The 11,290-nt window shown below is 25.0% G+C and overlaps 1 protein-coding gene across 1 annotated transcript; it reads left to right on the forward strand.

The window, feature by feature from the left end:
- The first annotated feature begins 1,426 nt into the window (after window positions 1–1,426).
- LOC145832484 (casein kinase II subunit beta-like) lies at window positions 1,427–10,469 on the forward strand. Its single transcript, XM_082939801.1, has 4 exons — window positions 1,427–1,465; window positions 1,690–1,765; window positions 6,552–6,741; window positions 9,922–10,469. Exons 1-4 carry the CDS (start codon window positions 1,427–1,429, stop codon window positions 10,007–10,009), a joined length of 393 nt encoding a protein of 130 aa, XP_082795927.1. The 3' UTR covers window positions 10,010–10,469.
- The last annotated feature ends 821 nt before the right edge of the window (window positions 10,470–11,290 follow it).

The following is an 11,290-nucleotide window of genomic DNA, read 5'->3' on the forward strand; positions in this document are numbered from 1 at the left end:
TTATTTGCGGCAGTCAGCTAAGAGTTTGCGGCAGTGAAGTGGGCAAAATGGTCGTTTTCTAAATTGGAGTTTTAAAAGAGATTTCGTTCTAAAAAATAACGAAAATATTATAGATACTTAATTTTTTCCTTACAAAATTTCCAGGTGGTGCAGTTGCGGCAGTGCAACACCCCACGCGACGCCCCTGATTCCTTCTTTTTAAAGCAAAGTCTGAATAAACTCTGTATTATTTTTGTTTATGGAGAACTATATTGATATTTTGTTTGTAAATTTTGATTATTATTGCTAAAAAGATGTTGAAGAAATCGAATTTTAATTTTTTTATTAAATTACTACTTTTAGTTTCTTCCGATAAAACATAAAATTTTATTGTTTTTATATAATTTAGTTATTCTACCTGAGACATTATGCTTAAGGCTTGTGTATATACCTAATTGATTTTATTTGAAAAAAATACTAAATACAAATAAAAATTAGTAACTAACTTATTTTATTAGTAATAAAAATGAATAAATAATATGAATACAAACTAGTTAGTCAAACATTTCAAATTTTATATAGTTTAACTATAAAACAAATCTACATAAAAGAAAATGTGTTTTTATAAAAAAAATAGAAGCAAAAGTGAAAAAAAGTTTACTACTCAGTGTAAAAATATTAAAGCTAGATTTTTTGAAGTTTTAAAACATTAAAATTAAAAGTGATATATTCAAAAATTTCGTAGATAAAACTGAAACTCTTTTAGTTGAAAAACGAAAATAGTTTTTTAAAACACTTTTAATTTGTTAATTTTGATTGAAAAATTTCCTAACTGATATGTAAAACGTTCGTAATTATGTAAATTTCTGAACAGCTTATCCTTTGTTTCTATCAGAAAAACTTTAAAATTTTCGTCAAATAAATTTAAAATTTTATAAAAAACAGCTCACTAAAATCACATGCAGTAATTAATTATTTATGTTTAAAATGTGAAATATTTAAAGATTGAAAATCATTTATTAGTATGTTTTTATCTTTTAAATTCTGATTGAGATATTTATTTTGTTTTACGCTTGGTAGCTTAAAGCGCTTAAAATTATATCACAATCAGTTTATAAAACAAATTTTTATTTTTACTTGAAAAATATTTTTTTAAACAACTTTGATTTTTTATACTTAGCTGAGGGATAAAGATATAACAAGCTGTTTAGTACGATTTTGTTCACGAGGATTTAAAAGCTACTAAAGGACTATCTTAAATAACATTAGAATAATATTGTTAGATAAAAAATATGAACTTAACTGTATTACTATTGTATAAATAAATTTACCTAAAGTTTTTATTATTTTAAACATCTTAAGTAGTATGATGGTATTATGGTAAAATGGAACCATATAAGTTGATTAAGTAGTAATAATTGTATGTTGTGTACTTTAAACTTAAAAGATGGCAATCAAAGTTTTCAACTTAAATACAAGGAGAATGGTCAGTTATAAATTTAAAATTTATTAACAATACAATGTTTAAGTCGTTTGAAACTAGTCAAACGAGATCTTCAGTTGAATGAAATCTTATTCAAATAGAATCTTATATTATGCAACTTAAGATCTCGTTTGACTAGTTTCAAGCGAGTTAAACATTGTATTGTTAATAAAATTTAAAATTTATAACTGATAATTAATTTTAATTAATTTTGATTATTTTTACAGCTTGAAAAGTACGAAACTGGCGATTTTGGACATTGCTCAAGAGTCTACTGCGAAAATCAACCAATGCTTCCTATTGGTAAGTATTATTAATTATTTATATTAACTTAACTATATTTAAAATAATTATTTGTTTGTTAATACCCAACTTATAAAAAATTTAAAAGAAGTTTTTTTAACTAACACCTAACTTGTATACAAAATTTTCAAAGATACTCAATAGTGTATAGAATTTAAATATTATTATTAAACGTTATCTCTAATATATTTTCTATGTTTTATTTATTTCAATGAAAAACGAACGGAGGTTAATCAACAACAAACTGTATTTTCTTTTATACGAATATTATAATCCTATACAATATGTGTGTTTTATTAATGCATTAAAGAAATCCGAAAAGCTTTTAATTAGTTATAAATCATTCTTAAAAAAAGTTTCTGAAAACATCTAAAAGGTTCTCAAATTATTAGAAATCAGTAAATGCTTTTTGTTACATAATAAAAATAAGCAGCCAACCGTATAGGTAATTGTTTACTTTCAAAATTATTTGCCTTTTAGTTAAAATGACTCATATGGCGTTTTACAAGGTAACATCACTGTAAATACCTTAACACTAAGTATTTGTTTACTTACTTCAAAACTTAAGTTTGTAAATTACTACAATCTAATTTGTTAAGTATCTAGAATATTTTATTAATGTAAATCATTTTGTACTAATTATTGTAATCATACTTTTGCAAAAAGTTCCGATTTCGAATTGCCTAGATATAATACTTTTAAGTGAGTAACAGCAAGTAAGTGAGTAAGTAAAGCTTATAGTGAAAGTTAAAGGTTAAAATGTTATGAGACCTTTGCTACCAACTTATTGAATTATTTATAAAAAGTTCATTTCACTAGTTTAACTTCCTTTAACAATTTTTATACTATTTTCATTTCGTTCTGAAATGGAGAAAAAATCCATATACAAAATTTTTGGTCGTGTTATATTAGGCATAACTTTAAATTTTCAACCTCACCAAAATTAGATGCGCTTGGTAGGAAATTGAGTTTTGACCAAATCGCGTTTACCAAGCAATTTGCAAACATATAGCTTCAAATTGGTTTTGTTTTAAATAATTCATAATTGCTAAGTAGGTTCAATTTTAAGCAATTAATAATTTATACATGTTTCGTCTATATGTATAACTGAGAATAGTTCTTGTAAAAAATTCTGCTCACTATATATCCTTATTTCTATTTGTTTTAGTAATAAGTGTATATTTTCCAATACTCCATCCAACAAGAATAATATAATTATGATATTTCTATCACATTATGCAGTGTTTATATTGGTATGAATATAAACAAAAATTGCTATAAAATATAAAACTTTTTAATCACAAAGTATCTCTAAGTAAGCTTTTTGCTAATATAAAACCTCTTTTACACTTTATCTTTTATCTTTTGCGTATTTAAGTTAACAAACAGTCTCCAAAAAATATTAAAATCATTTTACTAATTAAAAGCGTTGGAAATTAAATTCTGCTGTCAACAGGTTTAATTTCAAAATGTTTTAAAAGCAATTAGAGTATGTTTGTATTCGCCAGTTTAGAAAGTATAGGGAAGTATTTTATTCACTTACTTTAAGATTTAGAAAGTTATGTTATTATTTTGTTCCAATAAACTGTCTGTAAATTGTGCAATTAACTGATTAACCTAATCTTAAAGTACAATAAAGCTCTATGTTTCCAAAAAACTGATATTCTGTCTTAAATTAAGCTAATGTATTGTCTAAAAAATTAGGGTTAATGTGTATAGAGCTAATGTCCTATTTTGCTGTAAAATCATTAAGTGATAAAATTAATTAGTCTTTAATTTTTTTTAATATAATGACTTAATTGTTTTATTATTTCCATTAAAACATCAATTAGTTTTAACATTGTCATAAAAAAAAAGTTGAATTTTTTTACCAGATGGTAAAACTTACCAATAAAGTTTTAATTTTATTTATCTAATCTATAACCTTATTTTTCAAACTTTAATAACCTCAATTTTTTTATAATGTTATGTATTTGAAATAAAATCAAATACTCATCAAAAGTATTCTTTAAGTACTCACAAGTTCATTTAGGTTCATTTAAGCTTTTTGATTGTATTTTTTGCAAAACTTTAATTTAAATAAAATTGACATAAGTGCAGGCAAACTTTGATTGAACTATAATAAATAATTGTTAATTATTCATTAAAAAAAATATATATTAAAGAATTGACTAAAAGGGCTTGATTGCGTATTAATTTTGCAACAATTTAAAATTTTTACATGATCAATTTGTTGTGACATTATGTTAAAATTGACATAACTGCAGCAAAATTTTGATTGAAGTATAATAGACAATTAGTAATTATTTATTCTCTAATGTATATTTTAAGGTTTTATAAAAGGGGCTTGATTGCAACAGCTTTGTGTAAAGTTTTTGAATGAATAATTCGAATGCAGCAAATTGTTGATTACTTGTTGAAATGTCAAGTATCTCTTGTGATATAAGGCACCCGTGAATAATGTTTATTTAAAATTGTTTCAAATACATCAAATTAGAAAGATCAAGTGTAATTGTAATTGAATAAATGTGGTGCAATTATTGTATTTTGATTCAGTCTTGAATATGGTTATATTTTGTCAATGTTTGTGATAATAATATATTCTAATCAAGTTCCTATTTCCTCCTTTTTTTTGTAGAGTTAAAGTCAAATAAGTACAAATGAATATGATTGAAATAGTTTTTTGCAATCTAACTAATTGCAATTTGAAACAGTCTTAAATCATAATGATTTTTGAATATTCACAATAAAAGCAATATATTTAATTTAAGTTCCTGTTACTTTTTACTAATAAGTCAATTAAGTACAAACTAGTAATCAATATTTTATGCAGAACATTTAGTTGTGTTTTTAAAGTTAAATTAATAATTAGAAAGTAGTCGCAATAATAATGGCAATATATTCAAATTAACTTCCTATTTCCTTTTTAATATGGCTGTCAAATAATTACAAATGAGTAAAAAAAAATCTTTTATTTGATTGGCTGTTTAGTGGCAGTAGTGGGTTTTATAATTTGTTGTTTATTTAATCACAGTACTTCAAGCTGAAAATAAATTGTTTTTAACGTAATTTGCCTTTAACTTAAAAACATCACAAACTAATTCATTTGAAATAAGAGTAAATGACTTAATTCTACATTTAATTAAGTAATTATATTTTATAATGTTTTTATATAAGTCTCCAGTAAATCGTTGTCATAATTTGTAGTTAACAATCTTACATTTAAAAATAAGTTTCAATTAGTGAACTGAATAAGCCTACAATTTAAACAAAGTCTCTATTTGAACAGTGATCGCATTTTTAAAAGCACCCTACTACACTAATATTTCTAAATATGCAAGCTAAAAGTTTAAACTCTATGAATATTCAATGTTTGTTTTCGTGAATGAATGTTTTATTTTATGAATGAGTTGAATGGATTAAGTATTTAGTAAAAGTAAATTTGCCCGGGTACAAAATACTTCTTTATTCTTGAGAAAATTTGATAAATCATTTGTTCAACAACTTTTTTATTGTGATTGGTAACTTTTGTATGTGACTTAAATTTATGTAAAAAAATTTTAATACTGGCAACACTACACATTTTCTCTATTTAAAAAAAATTTAAGAATACCAGGCAATATACCAGTACTCCACTATACAGCCATCATCAGTCTTTAATTTGTTATAAATCTTCGTTATCCATTGGTATAACGTATTTTATATTTCCAACATTTACTCACAAGTTTCTAAACATATTTCCTAAAATGTACCATACGTATATATTTTTACACCTATTTGTAATATAAAAAAACAACTAGTATTCAAATCGTTTACTTAGTTTCGATGCTTTATGCATCTCCTCAGAACGAAATAAAGAACAAAGTAAGATTTTTAAAGAATCACACAAAAAATACATTGTGACGTTTCAAGTAAAACGAATAATTTTGGTAAGCCTATTTTAAAAACAACTTATGTACAAGTTAACTTAATTTTGCTTTGTTTGTTCTTGTTTTTGGATTTATTTTGTTATATTTTTTTGTTATTATTTAGTGGTTTTTGTTCTTTTGAAATACATGTTTTGATTATGTAGGCAGGGTTGCTGCCTTTTTTTTGTTTTATTTAATGATTAATATTTTTACACCTATATATTTAAATTCAGGTCTCTCAGATATCCCGGAGAAGCCGTGGTGAAACTGTACTAAAAATATATAAACACTAAATACACACATACATACTGCGTAACAAATGCATTGTATATAGTATATATTCTTTACTGAGAACACACCTATTTGTTTTAACAGACATTCACAAGAATTGACCTATTTATTCCTCTAAACAGGTCTCTCAGACGTACCAGGTGAAGCGATGGTGACACTGTACAATTAATGTTAAATATAAAAAAAAATATATCATTAAATATATCAAATATACCCGCTGCCATTAAATATTAAAAAATAAAAGTATTAAATAATAAATAATATGAAGTTTAAACAGTATCATAAAATGTTCCTAAATCTTAACAGGACTCTCAGACGTGTCCGGATAATACCATATACTACAATAAACTTTTTTTTTACCTCTATAGTTTTTTACCTCTATAATGATTTCCAACACAGGCTTATCAGACGTGCCAGGTGAAGCCATGGTGAAACTGTACTGTCTCCATCTAATATAATAATCCTACTTAACATATATTTTACATATGTTTACTGACAATACAATTTACAAATATTCACCTATTTGTTTCTCTAAACAGGATTAATTTTATTTATCAGTTTTAGCTTAAATATATTGAATTTTCCAGGACTCTCAGACGTACCCGGAGAAGCGATGGTGAAACTGTACTGTCCCCGCTGCCAGGACGTGTACAACCCCAAATCTTCGAGGCACCATCACACCGACGGCGCCTACTTCGGAACGGGGTTTCCCCACATGCTCTTCATGGTCCACCCCGAGTACAGGCCCAAGAGACCATCCCAGACCTTCGTGCCACGGTTAGAAATTTATTGATTTTTTTGGTTTAATATTTATTTTATTGGATGATAGTTTATTATGAGGCCCAAGTAACCATCTAACACCTTTGTCCCTGGTTTGTATTTAATATTTGGTTAATTAATATTTTTTTAATATTTATCATGCTATTTATGGTCCATCCCAAGAGACCATCTCAGACCTTCGTGCCACGGTTAGAAATAAACAGTTATAAAATATAAATTTGACAAAGAAGTTTATTTCATATTGTTCCAGAGTGAGCATTTTATTTGGTAAGTATTTGTTGGCTAATAGTTTATTAGGAGGCCAGAGATACCATCTCAAACGTTTGTGCCACGGTTAGATATTAATATGTAAACAAAAGTAACCACCTTTGTTGTACATTAGGGCTTAGTATCAAATAGCCAAACGCAGTGATCTTAAATACCTTTAATAATGAATCCGATACCTTTCTTCTATAATATGTAATGATTTTTTTTATAAGCCAAAGTTTAGGGAAAAGCGTTGAATTTTATTGGTAAAACAGGGAGTCAGTATAAGCAATTTAAAGTTGATGTAATAAAGAATTTGATTTTATTTCTAGGGTAATTTTTTTTGTCCTGGGTTAAAATAAGATTTAGGACGGTATATATAATTTATTGTAGAATTTTATGTTTACTAAATAAGAAGAAAATTAAAAACTGAAAGTTTGTAGTATTATAAGAACAAATCCATTGGTGTTAAACTGGTGTTTGAAATAGCTTTAAGGTGACTGGTCAGTGTAACCTTAATAATTATTTAGATTAATAAGGTAATTATACTGATAACTTACATTGAAAAGTATTCAATCTATCTCAGTTTAGTTTCCATTAAAAGTTCAATTTGTACACATTTGAAGTCAAAGTTAAACTGTAATTATAATATTTACAATAAATTTTTATTTAGTCTGCTTACTAAAGTCTTTTTGATGTTTTGATATACAATCGTATTTTAATATTGCTTAATTATTTTAAGCTCGTTAAACATAATTTGTATGTAATTGCAAAAATAAAAAAGTTGTTTGAAAATAAAAGTGTTTATAGTTTAAAGCTTTTCAACTATTCAATCAATAAAAATCGAATCAAAATGAATACTTATTAATTAAAAACATGTGCGTATAAAACAAATAATTTTAACAAAACTACCTATGTGTAATATTATAGTTTAAAATTTATTATTTATTAACGTGTAAGACATATAAAGTAATGACAATGCATGAAATTAATTGCAGTTTAAATATAAATAAACGCCTACAGCATTTGAAACACATATTGTATGCAACTGTTGTTATAAAAGTTAACTGAATAAATAAATTTATACATATGTTTTTTATGCTTAAAACAAGGTTTCCTGATATTAAAAGAAGTATTCAAACAATCTGTTTAGTTTAACAATTCATGATTAAATGAATACGATCAGTAATTTTATTTAATTGTTTTCTTAAAACAAAAACTTGATATAAAGTTTTACTTAAGTGCTTATAAGTTATTAATTTACCATTACATTATCTAATTACTTGAACTCTATACTGGAGTAACTTTTAGTGAATTTTACTAACTTGAGATGATGATAATTATATTTGATAGGATAATGGGTTTTACATAAAATCTGAATAATATAATTATACATTTTAATGAACATTTTTAATGCAGTTTTACCTACATACTAAGTACAATATAGATTTAAGAGCTTTTTATATTTTAGAATTCATAATTGCTTTTAATTTTTATAATCAAGTCTAAATAAAACTTTAAAACTTCTATTAACATTTCCTTAAAAAAAAGTAAAATGTTTATTTTTATACGTTTTAAAGCTCTAAGTTTTATAAATAGTAATTTTATATAATTTATTTCTAACATTAATTTTTATACCTTTTAAACAGATACGGTTTTTTTAATTTAAAAGTTTTATACCACTCTTTTCTGATTTTTACTCTATGAAGTACTTTTAAAATTAGATCCTTGACAAAATAAATTTCTAGTTATGTGAATTAAGTTTGTAGTCCTTTACTTTAGGTAAATAACTTTGCTGTACATTGTAAAGTTAAAGTCAATCTTTAAAGAAAAAATACTTCAAAATAAATACTTGAAATGGTATTTATAAAGAGTTTTAGTTTCAAAAATACTAGTCATCGTAATTCTGAGTACATTTAACCCTTTGGATGGTATCAAATATACTGGTTTGAGAGTTGTAAGTTATGTGTATTAGGCATTATAAATAAATGTATAAAGTAATAAATAGCGTTTCTACCTACTAAGCATTAGTATTTAATCAACTTATACATAATCAATAAATAATAAAAGCAAGTTTTAGTTTTCTCATAAATTTATTTATCAAACTAAGTTTCGCTCAAATATCTTTTTAGTGCATTAAGTAAATAGTTCTGAAAAAAAAACTATTAAAAGTCATTAAAAAATAGTTAATTGAGAGCTTTTTAAGTTTGCTGAATAGTTTTTTGAGAAAACTAAAATAAATTTGTTCCTTTTCCACAAAATAGAGACCTCTAGTTTAAACTAACAAACTCAGATTCAACTCAGATTCAAGATACTAGCTTTAAAGGCTAAAATATACTAGTGCTTCAAATTTAATTTATATATACATTGTTTGATAATATTTTACAGACAACAATAATTGTCAATCTTACCACAACTTAAATTAGTTGGTTTTTATTAATTTTTATCAATGAATATCACAATTAAGTACAATTCCGAACATTTAATTATTTATTTTAAGAATATTTAAGTATAAATATATCAATTTTCCACATCTTGTTCGGTTTCAATGTCTACCCTAAGGCATTGCAATTTCAGTAATTATATTTATATCATATTAATTACATTACTCTCACAACATATGTTATTTATAATGATAAAAACAATAGGTTAAAAAATAATTAAAACATTTTCATAGCTTGTTCGGATTCAAAGTTTTTCTAGTTGTTAAGATACCAAGAAATTGATAGGGAACTACTAATAGTACCTTTTTCTACTTTTTTATTATAATGTTTATTTTTAATGTTATTTATCATTATTTTCAGCTTGTTCGGATTCAAGGTTTTTCTAGTTGTTAAGATACCAAGAAATTGATAGGGAACTACTAATAGTACCTTTTTCTACTTTTTTATTATAATGTTTATTTTTAATGTTATTTATCATTATTTTCAGCTTGTTCGGATTCAAGGTCCACCCGATGGCGCTGCAACTTCAGTACCAGTCGAGCAACCAGAAGCAGGGAAAAAGCAAGAGACACTAGAAAACAGTTTCGTTGAAGGGAAAACCCCCAAACAAGCACAAGTCCCAATTAGTGTGTGTGTGTTCAATACATATATATATATAGTTCGTTATTATTCGTCTATTCTTTCTATTTTTTCGAATTACCCCTACTTTTGAATCTTTTTGCTGTTAACAATTTTTCTTTTCCTGTTTATTTGAGGGACATTTTCTCGTTTAAAAAAGTTGAATTTTTTCATGAATTTAATTCGGTGCGCTTTTTCCTGAAAAAAAAATCTAAAAAAATCCGTGGAAAATTTGCGCATTTTCGTGTGAAGATTCAAAAAAATTTTCGAGAGATTTTTCTTGTGTATTTATTTCTCTCCTTTTGTTCTCTTCTCTCCTATTTCTCTCTCGAATGTCTCTCTCGTTTAGTTGAGGTGTGTCTTTTGTTTCTTGCTTGTTGTTGAGACATCCAGTTAAAATTGAATTTTTTTTTGAAACGCGAGTTAATGTTGTTTGAGTTGAAAGAAAAAATAAGAAAACACACATTACACTAAAACTTGTATTATATATATATATTTTTAGTAATTAAGAACAATTATAAATAATAATCATTATCAAGTATTTTTGTATTTATTGATGTTTCTGGTTAATTATACCATTAAAGGTTACCCACTCAAAGTTAAAGGTTAACAATGTAGGAGGTTCATTTCTTGGTTACAAAACAGTTTTGACATTAAGATTGAGCAATCTAAAATAATGAAGCATTTTATGGATAGTGTAGTTGCCATAATTAGATTGAGTTTTTGTATAGCGCTAATTATTACTTAATAGTGTTGATTAATATTTTGGGATTTTAATTAATTCATAAGGATTTCAATTTAAAGTTTGAGGTAATTAACTTTATAAACTACAGAAATGTTTTTACAAATAGATTCTGCTTTCTAAAATAATGAAACTTTTTTATCAGTTTCATGGTTGTTGAAATGTTTGTAAATGCGTTTGGTTTTCAACCTATCTGATGTTGAAAAATAAGAGTAAAATATATAATTTTTACAATCCCTAGATTAAAAAAAATTACTAACATAGACCCTCTTTAAAGATTATATGATGTTCGAAGCTAATAATTTTCATTAAGTAAAACAGTATTCAAGTTACATCAAGTAAAACAGTATTGTTATCTTTAAAATGTTGTCTAATGTAAAAATGTAAACATTTATATATAATTTTTACAGTAATATTTGGATACATAAACTTTTTAAACGGGGTTAAAATTAGAAAGGTTTTTTTTTAACAGTGAAACTTAAGTTATAAGAAAATT

Source organism: Thalia democratica, chromosome 3 (genome assembly GCF_965202585.1).
Source record: "Thalia democratica chromosome 3, ktThaDemo2.hap1.1, whole genome shotgun sequence".
Classification (NCBI taxonomy): Eukaryota; Metazoa; Chordata; class Thaliacea; order Salpida; family Salpidae; genus Thalia; species Thalia democratica.

Bases quoted from the DNA above. Each gene is read 5' to 3' on its own strand.
- LOC145832484 (XM_082939801.1), top strand. From the start codon at position 1,427: ATGGCAATCAAAGTTTTCAACTTAAATACAAGGAGAATG. The intron at 1,466-1,689 runs GTCAGTTATAAA...TTATTTTTACAG, and splicing joins ACTTAAATACAAGGAGAATG to CTTGAAAAGTACGAAACTGG. The intron at 1,766-6,551 runs GTAAGTATTATT...TGAATTTTCCAG, and splicing joins TCAACCAATGCTTCCTATTG to GACTCTCAGACGTACCCGGA.